This window comes from Pipistrellus hanaki (genome assembly GCF_964339955.1).
Source record: "Pipistrellus hanaki genome assembly, chromosome: 14".
Classification (NCBI taxonomy): domain Eukaryota; kingdom Metazoa; phylum Chordata; class Mammalia; order Chiroptera; family Vespertilionidae; genus Pipistrellus; species Pipistrellus hanaki.
The window spans coordinates 4,250,342-4,271,865 of record NC_140516.1 but is presented as its reverse complement, the minus strand read 5'-3'; the positions used below and the strand labels follow the sequence as shown (position 1 = coordinate 4,271,865).

Sequence of the window (21,524 nt, the reverse complement as noted above, 5' to 3'; positions counted from 1 at the left end):
TCCTGCAGGGGACTCTGGTTTTGTGAGGATAACACCATGGCCCCAGGCCTTGCCTGGGTTGAATTTGGGGTAACCCAGGTTGGGAGGGGAGGGACAAGAAGAGTTTGACTCAAGGGAAGTAAGGGCTGAGGGGAGCAGGTGCATGTGCACAGTGGGAAGGAGGGCTAATGCTAGATAAGGCTGGTCCCAGGGGCTGGTGCCAAACGGGCTGGAGAATTGGCCGCTCGTGGGACACAGGCCACTGCAAACACTGTTCTGCCATGGAAGGCCCTGCCTCACGAGGGCCGGGGCTGGGCTCATGCTGCGCCCCTGCCGTCCAGTCTTCCAGAAGTGAAAGCCCGGTGGATGGTTTGTTTGGATGGAAACACAGCCTTCTTGGGAGCTTCATGTGCATAGAAGAAACGGGGCTCCTGAGGGGGAAGGAGCATGAGCCCCAAACCTTTATTTTCCCACCCAGCACCTCACCCGAAGTCTCCTCACAGAAGCAGACCCACACAAGTCAATAACCCCGGGCAGCCCTTTCCTGTCCCTTTCCCTCGGCCGGCCTAATGCCCTGGGCAGCCCGTTTGCTTCTGCTGAGAGCGCACAGGCCTGACAGGCCACAACCTCGTGCTGCTGAGTTTTGTGATGTCAAAGATGACTCACTAGGTTGCCGCCTGCTTTACTGATTAATCTTACTTATTTCTCCCGGAAGGCTGCTGCGAGCCTTTGTTTCTGCTACACCAGGAACAAAAGAGCAGGCAGGTCTCCAGGGCCCGCAGACTGCAGACTCCGTTTCTTTGGCCTCCACATTAATTTCCCTCAAATGACACCAAGGGGCCAATATGCTGCACACACATCTTTGTTTTGACAAAAATTTCGCTTTCATTTCTAATCATTTGTGTAAAAAGCTCTGGTTTGGGTTTGTTCAGACCTTTCGGGCTGGGAATTGATCTCCAAACCATTTTCAAATTGCTTCTGCTTTGGAATCTTGCTGAGCCTGGCATTTTCTCCCCTGGACCAAGGGCCTTAATTCTTTTATCAACTCACCACCCCGGCTATGAATCCCAACCTTCATCCTCAATAAGGATTTTAGCTTTTGAAAAATTAAAGCTGTGACGCTAAGGCATTAATTGTTTGAGAGCGCGGTGCATGGTTGTCTTGAATATTGTTTTAAGTTGGGATTCTTTCTGGGACCTGTGTTGATTTCTGTACCTTTACTTCTCACTCCCTATCAATTCTTTGTGCTGACTGGGCTAGAACAGCCGGTTACAGATAAAATTCCACCTTTCCTGAGTGGGAAATGTGAAACAGTGTGAGTCTATGAAAAATATTACCACTGGACCCCACAATGGTTATTCTGGGGTACAAGGTAGGCCGGATTGTTGGAAGAGAAATAACCAGGAGGTGGCGGTAAGCATAGGGAACTAACCCTGCAGGTGCACTGAAGATGAGAATGAAGGAGAAGAGCTTCCCCAGGCGGGAGGAGTGGAAATGCCTCCCCTGGCCTGGAGGGCCCAGAGGCTCTTCCCCACAGGTGTCAGGTCCCCAGGGAAGTGGGGTGACAGCTCTGTTCCTGGCCCACCTGAGCCTTCGGTCCTGGTGGTCTGAGGGGACACGAACCCGTGTTTAACCAGTGCACTCACGATGCTGCTGCAGGCGCCTCCCTCCACTTCTGAGAACCAAGTTACAAGAGCGCTCAGGACTCAGGAAGTAGAAAGAAACTTTCTGGCAGGTCCTCCTTCCAAGGCCTCAATGCCAGCCTTTCACTCATTCCACAGAACCACACCCAAGGAGCTGTGTTAGGCGGGCACAGCGGGCACATCGTAACCCTGCCGTTGGGCTGTGTTAAGGGCAGAATACATACTCAGACCTTTAACACAGTGTGATGCTGCATTTTTAAAATATTATTTATGGAGCATGGGAGAAGATACTACTCAAGTGGAAAAATAAGTGCCATACTTATCTGCTCTACGTTTCTTACAATTGTGTCAGTCTTCCAACAACGGCAGCATCACCGGCAGGCAGGGGTATGGTTAGAGACTTCAGCAGGCATTTCTACGGTAGGTGAGTCTCAGTGCAGGCCCTTAGGATTTTAGAGCAAAGCCCTGCCACGTTCCACAGATAACTATTTTTCTCAGAAACAGCTCTTGGCCTGATCCTGGGTCTCTGTAAAGATGGCACATTTCACCCTGGGTCACCAAGTTACCACGTGACCTGAGCTGCCCTTCATGAACTGGGAATATCTGATTCATAGTACCATGAAGCTGGGTGTGCATGCTGACATCCCAAGAGCAGATGGGAGTGGTGTGTACATTATTGGGCCCGAGCATCCCCTCAAGGTACAAGGCAATGACAGGAAGAAGTGGCCCACACGCCACCATCCCCTGTCCTGCGGCTCTGCCTTCTCTCTCCCAACCTGCACCGGTGTCCTGAGAGGAGTTCCTATGACCAATTGATGGAGGAAGAAAAGACTGGTTTGCAGAAGCTTCGCATGACATGCAGGCACCACCCCCAAGTGGACAGCTGCAACCTTCGGTCCTTCCTGGGACATTCCTGAAGAACACACATGAAGGGAAAGCATTGCACTGGGCAGAATTTGGAGGAATGCGCTGGTTGTCCTCTTTGCTTGGAAGGAGAAGTAAAGATATGATTATATGCTGATTCAAGAGCTAATGGTTTGACTGTATTGTCAGGGACTTGGAAGGCACGTGTTTGAATAACAAGTGACAAAGAAATTTGGGGAAGAGGAATGTAGATAGAACTCTCTGAATGGGCAAAAAGTGTGAATATGTTTGTGTCCCATGTGAATGATCACCGAAGAGTGAACTTGGCAGAGGAGGATTTTAATAAACAAGTTGATGGGTGACCCATCCTATGGATACCACTCAGCCTCTTTCCTCAGCCATCACGGTCAGTTCCGGTGGGCCCATGCACAAACTGGCCATGGAGGCAGGGATGGAGTTTATGTGTGGGACCAGCAATGAGAACTGCCCTCCTAGGCTGACTTGGCTGTGCCACCACTGTGTACACAATCTGCCAGCAGCACAGAGCAGCCCTGAGTCCCCACTATGGAACCATTTCCTGGGGCGACCAGCCAGATACCTAGCGGCAAGTTGTTTACATAGGATTACTACTTCCACCATGGAAGGGGCAGCATTTTATCCTTACTGGAATAAACAATCTGGATGTGGATTGCTCTCTCTGCATGCAATGTTTCTGACAAAACCACCACCTATGTTTTTGCAAAATGCCTTCTTCACCTTCCTGCTATTCCACAGAGCATGGCTTCATCAGGAAACTTGCTGCACAGCACGGGGAGAGAGGCAATGGTCCCAGGCTCATGGAATTCACTGGTCTTCCCATGTTCCCCACCATTCTGAAGCAACTGGCTTGAGAGCACGTTGGAATGGCCTTTTGAAGATGAGGTTTCAGTGCCAGCTGGTAACAGGAGTTTGCAGGGCTGGGGTAAGGTCCTCCAGAAGACTGTGTGCGTTCTGGTGTTGTGTCTCCAATAGCAGGGATTGACTGGTTACAGGAATGGAAATGGGAGCAGCACCACTCACTTTTTTCCTGTGACCCACTAGCAATCCTTTTCTTCCTGCTCCCATGATTCTGCTGTGGAGAGGTCTTTGTCCCAAAGGAAGGAATGCCTCCATCAGGAGACACAATAATAATTGCATTGAACTGGAGGTTAATATCATCATCAGACCATCCAACCTCAGAGGGAAGGCAAGGGAGGATGGGTGGGGCTGGAGGGGGGAGGTTAAGAGATCAACCAAAGAACTTGTTTGTATATAAGCATAACCAATGGACACAGACAATAGCGGGTGAAGGCCTGAGCTGGGGGGTAGGGAGGGCTGGGAGAGGACAATGGGGGATAAAGGGGACATATGTCATATTTTCAATAATAAGAATTAAAAAATAAATTTAAAAAAGAAGTACAAATTAGCAGGTACAGAATAGTCATGGGGATGTAAAATATAGCATAAGAAACATAGCCAATAATATTATAATAACTATGTATGGTGATAGATGGTACTAGATTTATTGGGATGATCACTTTGTAAGTTGTATAAATTTCCAATCACTGGGTTGTGCACCTGAAATTATACTGTATCTCAACTCTAATAAAAATTGTTTTTAAATATTATTAAAAACATTTAAAAAAAGACTTGACTTGGCATGGTAAATCTAATGAGGTTGGAGTGCTAGAGCTGCCCTGGCATGATACAGAGAATGGAATATAAAGGCTAGATAGGAATTATGGGCTGGATTTATTTAATACAGTGTATAGATGGTAGTTGGAATTATGTACCTGAAACCTGTATAATTTTGTTAACCTGTGTCACCCCAATAAATTCAATAAAAGGGAAAAAATCATATTCTGGCCACTTTGGACTCTTTATGCCTCTGAACATGCAAATAGGCAGTTATTGTGTTGGCTGTGGTGATTGATCATGACTACCAAGGGGGAAATTGAACTACTGTCACAGTGGAGGTAAGGAAGAGTATATCTGGAATGTAGAAGACCCTTTTGGGTGTCTCTCAGTATGAGGACTATAATTATTATGTGCATTTCCTTCTTTATTTTGCTAATATGTTTGTGTATATAAGGCATATATACAGATATTTGTATATCTATATCTATATCTATATCTATATATTTATTTAATGTGTTAGTTCACACAGCTAGAGGTGATTCTAACAGCCTATTTGGTTGGTTGACTGAAACTCGGATTCAATCTGGCCTAGATTTACTGGTAATGAGGCTGGAGTGATAGAGCTGTCCTGGCATGATACAGAGAATGGGATTTAAAGGCTAGACAGATAGGAATTATGGGCTGGATTTATCATGTACCTTTACTTCTACCTCCACCCATGTCCTGGCGAAGGCCCAAGAGACACTCCCTTTGCTAAGGCATTGAGAAGTACAGTGGTGATCAGAACACCTGCACCTTTGAACAGCTCTGTGGCTGCCTTCTTTTGTACGTCAGCTATGACTATAGGGAATGCAGGCATTGAGATGGGCTCTCTGGTTGCAATAAGGATGAGATTTCAGAATAGAGGAGGCCAAGAGGCAGCACTTAAAGGCCAAAGACACATCTACTGTGGAGGACAGAAGAATGCACAGGCATTCAGAATGTCTTTACCCACAGAGGTCTTTGGCTATGGCCAATTAGTAACAGTGTTCTTAAGAATGAAATACATGAAGAGTCTACTACAGTATTCCTTGATCTATATAAGAAAAAATTCTTGATCTGGTAACTAAAATCTGACTTGAGTCATGGCTTTCCAAGTTGTTTTTAGATTTAAGGTGATTCACACACTCAGTCCCTTGAATGAAGAAGTCGCTTGAGAAAACCCCTGCATCATTTCCACAAATAAACGCTGTAAATATTACTCCAGCCCTGTTGGTCCATAAACCAACTCTGGGGTTATTTAAAATTTTTTAAATGTATAATTGAATTAGACATACTTAGCACTTGCACTTTCTCCAAGATAGTGAACCAGAAGCAGATTAATGTTACCAAAGAGACTGGAAAGAAACAGGGGTGATGAAGACTGTCACATCCCCATATGACTCACCAGTTTGTCTGTGCAAAGGTAGAAGGATCTTGGAGAATGACTGTGGACTACTGTAAACTTAATCAAACGGGGACTCCAATTTTAGCTGCTATCCCAGATAACTTTACTAGAAAAAAATAAACACAGTTCCTGGCACTTGGTCTGCAGCTATTGACCTAGCTGGTACTTTTTCTCCATACCGATTTATAAAGATCGCCAGAATTTATTTGCTTTTACCTTGCACAATAAGTAGTATACCTTTACACCCTTGCCTCGGAGTTTTCCCAATCTCCTGCTCTCTACTATATTATTGTTCACAGAGATTTTGGTCATCTTGACATTTGACAAAACATCACAGTGGCCCACTACATTGACAATATTATGCTGATCAGGTCTGATGAACATGAAGTAATAAGTTTTTTAGGTGTCTTAGTAAGATCTAAACAAATATGAGATATATCAGAGGGTGGATGATAAAATCTTGGCACCAATTTTGTATCAGTCAGGGTTCAATCAAGGAAGATAAATGACATTAATTTGAATACAGAGAGTTTAATATGAAGAATTATAAACACTAACAGGGGAATGGAGTAATAAGAGATTGGGTAGTGAAAAATAAAGATCACTTTACTAGTAAAGAACACAGGAATAGTGAATATGAGGAACTGTTATTACTTCTAGGGATAAGATAGAGCACTCAAGGAAATGCTTCCTTAGGGCTGGGAAATCATCCTAGGACTGCAGGATCCCTCCTGCTGGGCCTGGCCTCTCCTTCAGTCAATGGGCTTCAGGTTACCAAATTGGCTCCAGTCCAGGAACTGGGCAAAGGATTATATTATGAGCTGAATGTTTGTGTCTTCACCCAATTTGTATGTTGAACCCTTAACCCCCAACATGAGGAAATTTAAAGATGAGGCATTCTGGAGGTGATTACTAGTAGATGTGGTCCTGAGGGTGGTCCCAATGATGGGGTTAATGATGCTACCAGAAGAGAAGCAGAGAGTGTGGCTCCTCCTCTTCCTTTATGTGCACAAAGGGGTCATGTGAGCTCAGTGAAGTGGCAGCCATGCCCAAGCCAAGAGAAGAGACCTTGGGATGAGATCTACCATGCCGGCACTTGAGCTTGGATTTCCCAACCCAGAAATGTGAGAAATAAATATCTATTTCATTAGGACAACCTGCTGCTCTCCCACACTGCCAGAAATATTGGAATAAATGCTCATGTATGATTCAACCATGTCTCTGCTTAATTGGCTTGAGTAGTGACAGGCAGCACAGACCATTGTTTGTCTGGCTACACATCTGCTGTGTGAGCGAGGTAACCTGGGACTTGGCTTCAACTCCTTCCAGGTACTACTTCTCTGGTCACTCTAAACACCTTGCCTATGGTCCTCAGGAAAACAGTGCTCGATTGTGTTAATTTTCTATTGCTGCACAACAAATTATCACAAACCTAGCAGCTTAAAACAGCACCACCCATTAGCTCCCAGTTCTGTAGGTCAGAAGACTGGCATAGCATGACTGGAAGAGACTGTTGGCTGTTCAGAGTATCACTGGCTAAAATCAAGGGGTTGACAGGACGGGATGCTCTGGGGGAAGGATGTGCTTCCAAGTACACTTACTGTTGACAGGCTGCAGTTCTTGTAGAACTATAGTCCTGTTTTTGTGTTGAAAGGCAGCTGGGGCTTGAGTTCCTTCTCTCATGGCCCCACCCATCTTCAATGCTGCAGTGATGTTATAGAAGACCAGAGAAAAACCAAGCAACACTTAGAGAAATGGAGTTACACAGCTTTATTATGCCGGTGGACTCAGAGGAGTTGCCTCTCAAAGTCTGAGCAAAACAATCTGGTGGATGCTTTTCCTTTATATCTTTTTGGCTTCTTTGTCCCCAAATATGGATGGGACTTCTGGACCTTTGGGGTGGGGGGAGCCTTATTTTTGGGGGGATGCCTTATATTTCACTCAGAAGGAAACCTGTAAGTAGGTCTTATTTTCGGAGGAGGTCTTATTTTCAGGGAAACACGGTAGGGATTTAGGAATCGGGGGCTTAGGGTATTTGGCAGGTGCTGATTGGTGGTTCAGTGCTCAGGAATGTGCGGCTGCAGGTGGAGTTTACCTCATTCTCCTACATCAGTGGGAGAAAGGGAGGATCTATCAGAGGACAGGAAATAGGAAGAGCAAAGGGAGGGCACATTTTCCAGAATGTTCTCAGTCATGAGTTGGCGTGACCCATCTAATCCAATGCAACCAGTTCTATAAAAAATGTTTCTTAATACCTTTACACATATGCACACAGTTTTAAAATATCAGTACAACAGAACCTTGGTTTTCTAACTTCATTTGTTTGAAGGCTGTTTGAGAAACGTTTTGTTCAAAAACCAAATTATTTTTTTCCATTAGAAATAATGTAAATCGAATCAATCCATTCTAGACCCCCAAATGATTCGTTTTAACCTTTCTTATGTATAGCACTTGTCCAATGTACTATTTAATCTATGAGTAAACACATATTTTCTTAAATTTATCAAACCACTCCCTCCCAGTTTTAAAGGAATCACTTCCAGCCTCGGTCGAGGGGTGTCCTTGAGGTTGGATGCAGCATCTTTCCATGTTCATATATCACTGCCTCTGAAATGCTGTCACTGGCTTTTCCTTTATCCAAATCAACAACAAATTTTCTATCACTTCAAGGGTCTGTGATCCTTGTTTCCTTCACTCTTAATGACCTCTTTATGTTTTAAAACGGTGCTAATCCTCCTTTGTCTGTTACCTGAGAGAAGCTTTTGTCAGCTGAGTTATCAGCAAGAAAGGGTTGTCAGATCAAATCCCGAAATTTGATTTGACAACTGTGAACAACTTGGTTGAGAACCAAATTGTTTGAGATAGGAGATGTGGGAGAAACAAGGTGTGACTGTATAATGCCCTAGCTGGATAAAATGAAGGGGAAGTAATTAATAATAAAATATTATTCATTTCAGCATGTACATGCTTGGACAGGGACAAAATGAATAGAAAAATGCTTGTATCTGTACGTGGAATCACATTCAGTGACAAGCTACAGTGCAGACTGCCTGATGCAGGTGCTTTACCCGAGAGGGAAGAATACTGGCATTGAGATGCGGCTTTTAAAATGCTGACAAAGTCCCAGCTTACCTCGCTCACACAGCAGGTGTGTAACTGGACAAACAATGCGTCCGTGCTGCCTGTTACTACTCAAGCCAATTAAGAAGAGGCAGGGTTGAATCATATATGAGCATTTATTCCAATATTGCTGGCAGTGTGGGAGAGCAGCAGGTTGTCCACAAAAATCTGTTCTACAGCCCACCACAAACCAGCTGCTTATATAGGTAGAAGCACGAAGGAAAGTAGGCAAAAGGGCAAATGGGCAGTTTACAGATATGCAAAAGGACTGGGGTCTTCAAAGGGCTTAGGGATATGCAAGGTCTGGGGTTATAGGGGGAACTAGCCAAAGGATGGGCCAAATGGGTAATTAACAGGCCTGCAGGTATGCAAAAAGGGCTGGTGATTCTGGTGTCTGCAGCAAAGCTAATCTTTCCATGATGATAGGAAGCTCCTAATGGGGAGGGGGCTGCATTTCCAGGTGGGCTCTGGGGTCCCAAGTGCGGCTGCCAGCCAGGTGAGAATGTGCCTTCTTTAATCAGAATAAAATAATCCTGGTTAACAGAGCATGATTACTATTACAATGCCAGCTGTGCCCCAACATTCTATTTCTGTCCCCTTTCAGTTGCATATCTGGAAAATACCTTAGTAAAACTGTGCAAAAGGAACTTCATGTTTATACGATTTCAGATCTCAGCCCAAATAATTATGGACCGTCTTTCTTTCTTTTTTTTTTTTTTTTTAATATGTTTTATTGATTTTGTACAGAGAGGAAAGGAGAGAGATAGAGAGTTACAATCATCGATGAGAGAGAGTCATCGATCAGCTGCCTCTTGCACACCCCCTACTGGGGATATGCCTGCAACCAAGATACATGCCCTTGACCGGAATCGAACCCGGGACCTTCCAGTCCCCAAGCCAACGCTCTATCCATTGAGCCAAACCGGTTTTGGCAATTATGGACCATCTTTCTATGTGACTGTCCAGGAAAGCTTGAAAGTCAGGTGGAGTGTAGGACAGCTCTGCGCACTGAGGCAGCTGCCCATTCAATACCTGTCATGTGGTCCCCTCACTGTGCCCACTACTCCGCTTGCTCCACGAGACAGGACATCAAGGGGCGCCTGTGAAAGCACACCAAGGACGAGCAGAGAATGCACAGGCTACTCATTTCCTCCCTCTTTTGGGAAGGGCCAGAAAACTGGAACAGTTTGTGTGGAAGTAGTTCCTAAGACACAACAAAATGGTGACTCCACCTACTGGCAAACTGCACCGGGCAGAGGAGCTCTCTGGGGCCCCATTGGCTGCCCCACACTTCTGCTAACCCAGGCACTCCCCGTGCGACCTTCCATTATTTCCTACGACTGGGCTGCTCTCCACTCACTCATGCATTAGTTTTAATTAAACCCTCTGATTTTATTTATGCTGCCACAAATGGATTAACATTTTATCAGCAAAGAACAGGAAGTATTAAAAAGCATCTCCAAGAGTCTGGGGATCTCTTCAGACCTCTCTAAAATGAGGTGGGCTGTGGGTAGGGCTCCTGCTAGGCTAGAGGGGGCAAATCTTTGAAGCTTCACCACTTCACACAACCTTGGAATAGCCAGTGGCTCTGAGATCTTGCAGTGGCCACATCTCTCTAGTACCTGGCAGTCCTAGTGGCTGTGGGAGAGGGCCGAGGAGTGGCATTCTGTGCTTCTGAAGGGGAAAAGCCAGGGCCCTGGGGGGCAGCAGAGATCTCATTCCCTGATGGCAGGGGAAATGGCTCTTGACCCAGCAGCTACAAAACAGTGAGTGCTGTGCTGGAGTTAAGGACAGAGAGCAAGGAGGACTTCTTGCAGCGTGAAGAAGAGTGCTGGGAAAGCTTATGAAAAGGCTGGACCCGGAGCCGACCCACAAAGGACTCACAGACTGTCACCATGCTGACCACCCGAAGCAGAGGCATGAGCAAAGACTCACATTCATTCCTCCACTGTGCAAGGGCCAGAGGCATTGCTAGCTCCAGATAGGAGGGTGAGAAAAATGAATGAGAACGTAACAGGCCAAATGGAGGGGTTTTAATCCAGCAATGTGCAGAAGTGATCCTCCCTAATGACCACTGCCACCAGCATTGCTCTTTCAGGTTCTTTTTCTGTTTCTGAAAAGAAAACTTGATCTCTTGCCAGAAAATTTTATCCAGGTCAGGCTTAGTAAGCTTGCTAGTATTTGAATACAGGATTAAAACCTGTGTCCTTTCAGGTAAATATTCAGCTTATCTGAGTGTTATGATCCTCTGCCCAGACTTTCAGAAGCCTGAGCTGCTGGCAAAGGAGAGCCCGTAGTCTGCCCTTTGCCCCAGCCTCCCCTCTTTGCCCAGGTTCTGTGCCCGTAAGGGCAATGCGCTAGGGTAGTGTGAAGAAGGACCCCACTTAGGAATCACCTGCTCTTGGTGGAAGCAGGAATGAGTCTCTTTTTGCTTCACTCCTACATCTCTTTTGAATGCTAGCAATGTGTGTGGACGCCGTGGATTCTACTGATCAGGTCTGATGAGCGTGAATAAGTTTTTTAGGTGTCTTAGTAAGATCTAAACAAATATGAGATCATATAGTATTGCCGTTTTATAGGTAAAAATAGTCAAATATCAATGATTCTGTATGGTGCTGCCTAGTAGTTGCTGGAGGTCATGGTGCATTTTGGTGTGTCTGATGTGGTGTTGATGTGTCTTCTGGAGTCACAGGTCTGAGACTGACTCTGAGTGGAGGATCTCTACTGGGTAGACATTAAATCATTTTTTTTTCAAATTGTTTTTCCGAGATATAATTCAAACATCATAAAATTCACTTTTAAAGAGTAAAATTCAGTGGCTGTTAGGATATTTGCAAAATTGTGTAACCATTGTCACTAATTCCAGAATATTTTCATCACCCCTCCAAAAACCCCACACTCTTCAACAGCCACTCTCCAACTCCCCTTCCCCCACGCCCTGGCAATTACTTGTGTACTTCTGTCTCTATGCATTTGTCTCTTCTGGACATTTCATATAAATGGGGTAATATAGCATGTGGTTTTCTGTGTTTAGCTTTCACACTGCATGATGTTTTCATGTTGTAGTATGTATCAGTCCTTCATTCTTTTAATGACTGAATAAATTTCCATTGTATTAATATGCAACCTTTTGTCTATCTACTCATCCATTGATGGACTTTTGGATTTTTCCACCTTTTGGCTATTACAAATAACACTGCTATGACTCTTTGTGTACATTTTTGTGTGTGGATCTATACTTTCAATTCTCTTGATTACATATGAAGAAGTGCACTAGTGATATTTGATTAAAGTTCACCCTAATGATACCATTTTAATTTAATTAAGTTTTAAAGGTCTTTAAAGACCCTCTCTCCAAATACAGTCACATTCTCAGTTACTGGGGTTTAGGATTTCAGTTGAATTTGGGGGGATGCAATCTAGCCCATAACAGATGGGCACAGCATCTTGTCTCTTTTAGCCCTAGGAATACTGTGCCATCCTCAGTTGTTTTCCCAACCCCTGCCTACAGCTCTGTGAAAGTTATTAATTCTTACTCAACTGGCTCAGTGGTTGAGCATCGACCTGTGAACCAGGTCACGGTTTGATTCCTGGTCAGGGCACATGTCTGGGTTGTGAGCTCCATCCCTGGTGGGGGTTGTGTAGGAGGCAGTCAATCAATGATTCTCTCTCATCACTCTTGCTTCTCTCACTCTCTTCCTTCCTCTCTGCAATCAATAAAAAATATTTTTTAAAAAGTTATTAATTCTCCTTAACTCAGTTTAATGTACACCTGTTCAAATTCTGACTGGTATATAGGGACTCTCCAAACTAGTACATATAAAAGGGGGCCTAATTCTTAAAATGGTTGGGGACCACTATATATTTGGGGAAAATTCTGCTTTCAGATTCAAGCGTGAAAAACTACTATTGGCAGCTGTCACAAGATTTCCAAATGCCTTTCTATTCGCAGTATTTTATTCAAGACCAATAGAAGTCTCTATTCCCTCTTAAAAAACAAGTTACACTTTCATGTGGTATGACAGAAACATAGTACATCAGCTTTGCTAACAGAGATATGGTGCTATTCCTGAGCATTACCCAGTCCACTCCTGACCCTGCCCATTGTTCAGTCTTCTAAATGAGGAAGGCACTTTCCTTCCCAGGCCCCACAGATCCCTTCCAGTCCGCTGTCACTCGAGGACTTTCTCATTCTGGCCCCTGGAAAGTCCACCCTCCCGGCTAGAATCCCTGGCTGACCGCTGCCACTGGGTTCACCTCGGGCCCACCAGGGCTACTCCTGCCTTAGGTGATTTCAATTTCCCCCTTTTGTTTGAACCTGTGTGTTGGCCTTTGTTTCTTCAAATGCTCCAATCTAAAATTCTCACCTGGCTCAAAATCCTCCTTCTCTTTGATCTGAGGGCAGATATTAAATTATTGAGTCACTAATGCAATCAAGACATTCCTGTAGGTCCACTATGAGCACACTCTGACCCCGCCCAAGGTGTCTGTGTGGGGGTGGAGGGGTTGGTGGGGAGGGGGACGGCAGACAGCGGAGAACCTTCTCCCAAGTTCTCCTTGCTCACAGCTGAGCCAGATGACCAGGGGAGGTCACAGCCTGCGCGGCTATGAAATGGGCAGCACTTCCCACGCTAGCCTTCTTTCTGGGGTGTGAACGGTTGTGGGCGTTTACATTCGCACGGTCTACTCTCATCCCTCTCTCTCTAAAAACATGTCTTTTAATGCTCACAACCGTCTTCCTACACCTACAGAGGCATTTTTCAGTCCCCAAGCCGACGCTCTATCCATTGAGCCAAACCAGCCTCGGCTACAGAGGCATTTTTATCAGGAATGAAGCGCCAGCAACTAGATACACGCGGGAGCGTCATCCACATCCGGGTCAAAGGTGGAAAGACGGAGCCGCACGGAGCCCTCAAACCGCCCGGACCGCCTTCCCAGTCCGCCCGGCGCCGCCCTGGCTCCGCCCCCGCAGACCCCGCCCTGGCCCCGCCCCCGCAGGCCGCGCGCGTCACCGTTGGGGGCGGAGCATGCGCCTCGGCCGCTGCCAGTCGGAGTCCTGGCTGCGCGCGCGGCGGCGGAGTCTGCGTGTAGCTGCTGGCGGCCTCGCGGCCCTGGGTGAGTGTCGGCGCGGCCGGGCCGAGCGTCGGGCGGGCAGTGACTGGGCCTCGCTCGTGCTGCCAGGCAGCCAGGCCCCGCGGCCCCCCAGCCCCGGCCTGTCCGGGGGCCGGGCGCGCCTCCCGCGCCGCCCACCTGCGGTCGGAAGTGACGCCGCGGCGCGCGCCCGGGTGGCAGGTCCCCCAACGGGCGGGCCCGGCGGGTGAGCCTGCGACCGAGCCTCACTTCTGGGCCTGGAACAGGCCCCGCGCGCAGGGTCTGTTCGGCCCAGATTGATCCTTGTTGAATGTCAGGGCCGTTTGTTGTTTGACCCAGAGGATCGGGCAGAATGCAGTCGGGCACTCCGGGCGTTGGTATCCCTGCCGAGCAGGAGGGCAGAGAGCAGGAGGGCAGAGCCGTCCGCACGGGAAGCTGCGAGGTGGTTTCCCACGGAGCGTCTCCCGTCACGGCTGCCACCCTGTCCCACGCCGCGTCACTTCTCACCCGTGTCTCCCAGCTCCTTGTGCGCCGTTTCCTCCAGTCTGCTATCGGCACAGCAGTCCACAGACATCACTTGGACCATGCTGTCATCACCGTGTTCAAAACTCTTAAGAGTCTTGCACTCAAGTCCAAGCTCGGGTTACCCACGCCCGTGCCGTCTGGTCCTCGCCCACCCTCCTCTTCACTCCCCCGCCTTCAGCCTCGTATGCCTGCAGCCAGGCTCCAGCCCCGAGTCCCCATCGCCCACAGAACTGGTGCTGTGAGGGGAGGACAACGAAGATACTGTTTCCCCAGATGACTTGAGTTGTGCGGAGCGTTAGATGTGCACAATGAATGTAAAGTACACGCTGACTGTGCCCATTCCTTCCACGTTCCAAGTGCATCAGCCCTGACCAGCCTTAGGAATTACACATGCTGTTCTTTGCAAAAACGTTTACTCCACTTTTGGCCGATTAACTCATTCATTCTTCAGATACTGGCCTAAACATCCTTATCAGAGAGGCTTCCCTGTCCTCCACAGTGTCAGTTCGGTCCCTCTGTTACTTTGTCATAAAGAATCCTTTCCTTTCCTCTTGCAACAACAGTTACTACAGTGACACGTGTGTGTGTGTGTGTGTGTGTGTGTGTATACTATACTAACATATATTTTATATATACATATACAAATAAGTCTCTGGTACAGTGTTCTCAGTAGGTTATCTTCCTGCTCCCTTTCCAGCTATGACATGTTAATAGTTTTTCCTGACCTAGTTTTCCTCTCCCACCTCATTATTACAGTACTAGAGGCCTGGTGCACGAATTCGTGCAACAGTGGGGTCCCTCGGCCTGGCCTGTGGGATTGGCCAAAACCAGATCTCTGACATCCCCTGAGGTGTCCCAGATTGCGAGAGGGTGCAAGCCAAGGGACCCTGTGACTACACGATCAGGCTGGGAGGGACCAGGAGGGCTTCAGGGTGTGTGAGGCCCATCTTCCTCAGTCCAGATGGGCAGGACCCCAGCAGCAAGCTTACCTACTGATTGGAGCATCTGCCCCCTGGTGGTCAGTGCACATCATAGCGAGTGGTTAAGTGTATGGATGACTGGACTTAGCATATTAGGCTTTTATTATATAGGATCATTTCAGTTGTTGCACTTCCATAGGCAAACTCTTAGAGTCTAAGGCTTAGAGGGTAGGCTACCCACTGGTGGCTACTCACTTCTCAACTCCCTATAGCCTGGTTTTTGTCCCCATTGCTCAACTGAAACTTTTTTTTAAACTAAGATAACCAGTACCTGCTAATTTCCAAATCCACAGGACTCTAGTTTCCTTATGTGAACTTGCCATCTCATTTTCCACTTTTAACTATTTCCTCTTCTTCCTTTTCTGTTAGAAGTTTTCTGCAAACATTATTCAACCTTGCCTTTATTATCTAACATAATTACTTAATGTATTATTTTATATTATTATGTAAATATTTGAATTTGTGTTTTTTTTTAACTGAGAATCAAATCTTTGCATACATACAAATAAGAAAAATGAAAACAATTGTTAAATTTCAGCCAGTATTAAGAATCTTGCCTCTGTTGAAAGTGGAGACTAGTTAATGATAGAGCACTAAGCTAATTCTTTCTCCTGAAAATAATCAAGCCAAAAAAAAATGAGGAACTTTTTTTTTTCTTTTTAAATATATTTTATTGATATTTTACAGAGAGGAAGGAGAGAGATAGAGAGCTAGAAACGTCGATGAGAGAGAAACATCAACTAGCCGCCTCTTGCACATCTCCCACCGGGGATGTGCCCACAACCAATGTACATGCCCCCGAATGGAATCGAACCTGGGACCTTTCAGTCCGCAGACCGACGCTCTACCGCTAAGCCAAACTGGTTTTGGCAGGAGGAACTTTCTTACTCTGTTGTTCACTTTTAACCTCTAAAAGAATCTCTGGTCCCTGTCATGTCTTCTTCTTGAGCCCAGATTTGCATTCTGACTGCATGCTGACCCATACCTGGCATATATAACTTCCCACCAGCACCTCTGCCTGCTTCAGTCTGCTTCCTTTCAGAGATTTCATTTTTTGTGACTGAATTCACCAGTGACTCAATAGTCCAGACCAGACTTGTTATTTAAGACTCCTCTCTGAACCTGACTTCCTTTCAGCATATATTGAGCACCTCCTCTGTATCACACCCTGGGCCAGGTGTTCAAATCTTGTACGTGTCTTTTGAACATCGTACCCAATGCATCGTCACTTCCTCTGTGTCCACGTGGCCTCTTGTTCATCTGTATGGATCCGTCCTGCTGTGTTGTTTTGACACTCTTTCCCGCTAGAGAGGGAGTTACTCAGGCAGGGTGCTGCCAAGCTCCTGGCATCTGTATCCCAGCTTGGCCTCTGGGATCTTTTTGTCTGATGAGGAAGGAGTGGGGCTATTGGGGGTACTTGTGGTCATTTCATAGAAATAAGTTCATTGCTGAAAGAAACCTTAGTTTATTCCCAGTTAAATGAAAAGCAAGGCTGTCTCTTGGTCAATGTCTTGCTTTATAATCTAGTTATTAGAGTTATGCAGGCAATAGAGTGGATATATTTTTATTCAAGGAATTCCTGAGTACTTGGAAATGTGACCCTTCCTCTGTATTCCTCCCTGCTCCTTCTGCTTCCCCTCCCAACTACTGTAGGTTTAGTGTGTCTCTCCAGATCACGTTGAGTGTGTTCCATACACACAGATGCAGTTTTTTCCATAGATGTGTTTATACTATGTGGCTTTTTTCACTTTACAAGACTTATACCAGTATCACTGAATATACCTAATGCCTACATTAATCTATTAAAACATGCTACAATAAACATACCTGCATATATGCATTTCTCTGGAATAAATACCTAGTCATATGCATTTTAAATTTTAATAACTATTGCAACTGCCTGAAAATGTGGCAGTTTTACTAATTTATATTCTCACCAGCATTGTGTGAGGGTATATCTTCCTGGTCTATACTAGATATTATTTGGCTTTATGTTTTTGTCAATCCTAAGGTGAGAAATTATATCACACATTGAAATAGAGTTGTTTTTTTGAGACTATTTTTTATTTTTCTCAGATTCTGATTTGAGTGGCGTTAGATTATCTCTTGTTTCTGTTTATTGGAGTAAATAAATATTCATTCTCAAAGTTTCTAGTGTCAGATTCATATAGAAGCTCTCTCCTTACATCATAAATCTAAATCTAAATCTATACATCATGGTTGTTCATGCCACTCTAATGTAAGTCATTTATGCCATAGTGTAGTGGAGAGGCTAACGTGGGAAGCGCCAGTGAGATGGAGAAGACTCTAGGGGTCACTCAGGACTTTGGTTGTCAGCTTTTTTAGCTGGCCACCCAAATGTCCCTTGTCAGGGACACTGCATTTTTTTTCCTTTTGGTTTTTCTTATTATCAGAACTCAATAAGATATAAAGCTTTTCAGAAAAGTAATACTTTTGTGTAATTGGAGGATTTTACTTGATCTTTTGAAAAATCAATCTGTTTCATAAAATATTCAGGAAACTGTGTAGCTATCCTTTCTATATAACAGAAAAGGCTTATTGAAAGTTTATTTTTGTTTGTTTTGTTTTTACTTTTAGGTAGTCTGTAAAAGATGACGAATGAGAGAATTCCCAACTTAAGTCAAACTCAGGAGCAAGACTGCTTACAGAGCCAGTGTGTCAGTGATGGTGAAAAAATGACAGTTAAGCAAGAAAATGACGGTGATGCAGAGATGGAGGAGAGCCTCCCCTCTTGTTCCTTTGCCAGTGGGCCCTCCAGCTCCACGGAGGGGTGTCCGTGGGAAGCTGCGAGGAGAAAGCCTGCGCTGCTGCACATCGACAGACACCAGATCCAGGCGGTGGAGCCCAGTGCGCAGGCCCTGGAGCTGCAGGGGCTGGGTGTGGACGTCTATGACCAGGACGTGCTGGAGCAAGGTGTGCTGCAGCAGGTGGACAGTGCCCTCCAGGAGGCCAGCCATGCTGCCCAGCTTGCGGATGCAGAGAAGGAGTACCAGTCCGTCCTGGATGACCTCGCGTGAGTGTGGACCATCTTCTCTCTAATTGCAGAGTTTGTGTGTACAAGGGAGGAGAAATTCAGGTGCTAGCTGTAGTATCCCAGAAATATTAGGAGATTTATAGGATTTCTCATAGGGAGGGTAGAATCAAAAGGGCAGTCATTGATCTGTGTTTGAACCTCAGCCCTTCCCCTCCGGAGCAGTATGCACAGCTCACAGCTGCCTGTTTGTGCATAATGCAGAGGAGTGACCCGGAGCTCACAAGCACGTGTACAGAATCACTCTCAGTTCTTACATGTCCTGCTCGAGAACCCAGGAGCACACCTGCCCCCTCACATTTCCTCTATCTTGTAGTTTCTTTCCCTTAAAATGAGTATGTCCTTTAGTAATTTTTCAGATTTTGCATTTCTGGAAATAAGGAAAAATATCTCTCTGCTCTTTCTTTCCTACTTTTGACTGTAAGGGAAGATGAAGTCCCATGGGGATTTCATTTGTGTGTTAGAGGAGACTTGGGCGCTGAAGAGCATAACGCATGAACACGTTGGTAGAGAAGGGGGAGACTCTGGCTGGGCTAGGAGGGGGGCAGGATTGAGTGCTCACGCCATTGCTAGTCTTCTCTCCCTTGGCCAGTGTTCCAGGCAGCGAAGGGGAGGGTTGATGGAAGGGTGGTGCAGTCTTAGCTGGGGGTGGTTGTGGGAGGGGAGGAGAAGGAGGAACATGGAGCTGTTGGTTACCCGCTGGGGAGGGCTGAAGTACAGGTGGCTATTGGCACTTAAAGGACATGCTTTCTATTAAGTTTTCTGGTATGTTCTTTTGGTCTCTTGAGTTGCAGATGTTCTCGAATAGTTGTAGTCTGACCTTCAGGTGTGAGCACCTCAACTCTTTGTGATGAACACACCTTTTACATTTGACCTTAGAAACGTGTCCACTGCTTACAGAGGTGGCGGGCACAGTGCTGCAGAGCCTCAGGCCCTGGCACCAGGTGGGTGGTGGCGTGGGGTCCTCAGCTTGCCGGTCACTTGCATTGATAACATCTTTTTTATGCTAAAACCCAGAAAGCATACAACAGCAAGTTACACAAATGTCAATATTGAATTTGTGTTTTGAAAATTAGGAGCTATAATTCTGTGGTGTCTATTTTAGGAGCAGTGTATTAAAAGTCGATTTTTTCCCCCTCCATAATACTACCGCAAATATGTTTTCTGGTCATGTGAAAGAAAAAATATTGCCACAGATGTCTGACTTATCCAAGAAAATGTTTAAGCATTTTTAGTACTTTCCAAGCTTTGAGAGACTTTCATAATGGGCTTTTAGAATCCACCTATGGGGTTGTTGACAATAGGGGACTCAGGGGGTATATGGGAAATCACTGCACCCTCCTCTCAATTTTGCTGTGAACCTAAAACTTCTATAAAAAGTAGTCTTAAAAATGTATTCATCTTTTCATATAAAAGGACAACTTATTGCACATTGTTTTAGTAGTCTCTTGAATAAACTAGTCACTTAAAAGCTTATAGGATAAATTAATCAGCTTACAAAGTGGAATGAGCTGATTTAAAGAAGCAGATAAAAAAAAAAAAAGACACTAGTCATCTTAAACTTCTAACAACACTTCAAGTTCTATTTATGGCCAAGAAGACTATGCATTTTGGTTTAGTTTCTTTTAGTTAATAAGAAATAAGAGAGGCATGTTTTTAGTATTTCAATCTTTATATTGTACTCTTAGAAATGTTACTCTTAAAAATAAGATACATTTTATCTTATTTTTCAGGTCATGTACGACATCCCTAAGGCAAATCAATAAAATTATTGAACAACTTAGCCCTCAAGCTGCCACCAACAAAGACATCAACAGGAAACTAGATTCTGTAAAACGGCAAAAATATAACAAGGTGATTTCAAAATAACACTTGAAAAAAGTCATCATTTAGACATTTAAAATTCAGGAAGGATTTGAAAAGTACTTATAAGATTTGAAACAAATATTTATAATAGAAAATTTTGAGTTTTTATGTATGTTTAATTTTTCAACTGTTTCCCTTTAATATCCTTTGTTAGAATATTTTAAAAAATACATACAGACATACTCCCACACATACATACATGTTTGAGAAAAAGTTTTTTTGGCTTTGCATGCCTTCTTACTGGTGTACTTTCATAGCCTTCCTTGCCTCACTATTTTCTTTTACCTAAATTAGCCTCCTTATTTTTTATGAACTTTCTTTTTTTTCCTGCTTAGCTCCTGCTTGCATTGATTGTTTACACTCTTTCCTGTGATACAGGAGCAGTGAACACGTGCTCACTGTTCTGAGAGGCTGGCCTCAGGTATTTCAGTCATCATCCAGCCACACTGCGTCTGCATTTAGAGTCGTAGAACTTAAGGGTAGGGATTATCTGTTACTTAGGACATTTTGTGTGTGTGTGTGTGTGTGTGTGTCTGTGAGAGAGAGAGAGAGAGAGAGAGAGAGAGAGAGAGATTTGAAACACTTTTAGAAATACATTGCAGAAGATAGGAATGACTAATTTTGATCATTTTATTTCTGCCATTTGATCATTTTATTTATGACTAACAGATATCCTTGTGCTTGCAACTGATTCATTGTAATGAGTAGAGTCTGTGCATCTTTCACTTACGCTGTGCTAGTGGGGATGTGTGTAGACTCAGTTCCTCCTTTTGCTTTCCAATCACCAGTCCATTATCTGCACCACCCCATCTTCTCTCACCTCCGGAATAGCAGCCCCAGAGTCACAGCTAGTAGTGGCTTGAAGCAGCTGTTGGTCTTCCCAAATCAGAAAGGCAGCATCTGGCCTCTGTGGGAGCGTGTGGTTTAATGTGCAGAGACCTTCTCTGACCTTGGGCTTCGGTGGGCAGGAGTTTCAAGGAGAGGAGAGGCTCAAACTTTAGAACTTTTTAGATAATAGCCCAACTCAGTTATATATCCCTGTCTTTCTTTAACAGCTCTTTGATGTTTAGAGATAGACTATTCAAGAGAAAGGCTGTTTAAAATAAGATTTTGCTGAGAAAAACTGCAAATAAATTACATGTCATTCTAATGTGGCCTTTATATTCATGATTTTCCTTGCCCCACATTCATGTTTGGTATTTAAACATTCGTGACTTTAGGAAGAACTGAGTACCACAGGCCTTGTTAATTGAGGAGGCTGTAGGAATATCTCCATATCTGAGCTTTGATTATTGAGGGTGACAAGACAGAGGAGTCTGTTG

General features: G+C 45.0%; 1 protein-coding gene across 3 annotated transcripts in view; it reads left to right on the top strand.

The window, feature by feature from the left end:
• Positions 1-13,698: 13,698 nt before the first annotated feature.
• The window catches only part of ERCC6 (ERCC excision repair 6, chromatin remodeling factor), an 82,608-nt gene continuing 74,782 nt past the window's right edge, over positions 13,699-21,524 (top strand). The window contains exons 1-3 of one of the 3 annotated variants that reach the window (XM_084904717.1): positions 13,699-13,803; positions 17,883-18,318; positions 20,070-20,190. In XM_084904717.1, the coding sequence (XP_084760843.1) occupies positions 17,897-18,318; positions 20,070-20,190 (543 nt within the window). In that variant the 5' untranslated portion in view covers positions 13,699-13,803; positions 17,883-17,896. Of the gene's footprint in view, positions 13,804-15,081; positions 15,194-17,882; positions 18,319-20,069; positions 20,191-21,524 lie in introns of those variants that run through there. The other 2 variants (XM_084904719.1, XM_084904718.1) reach the window with 2 other exon arrangements.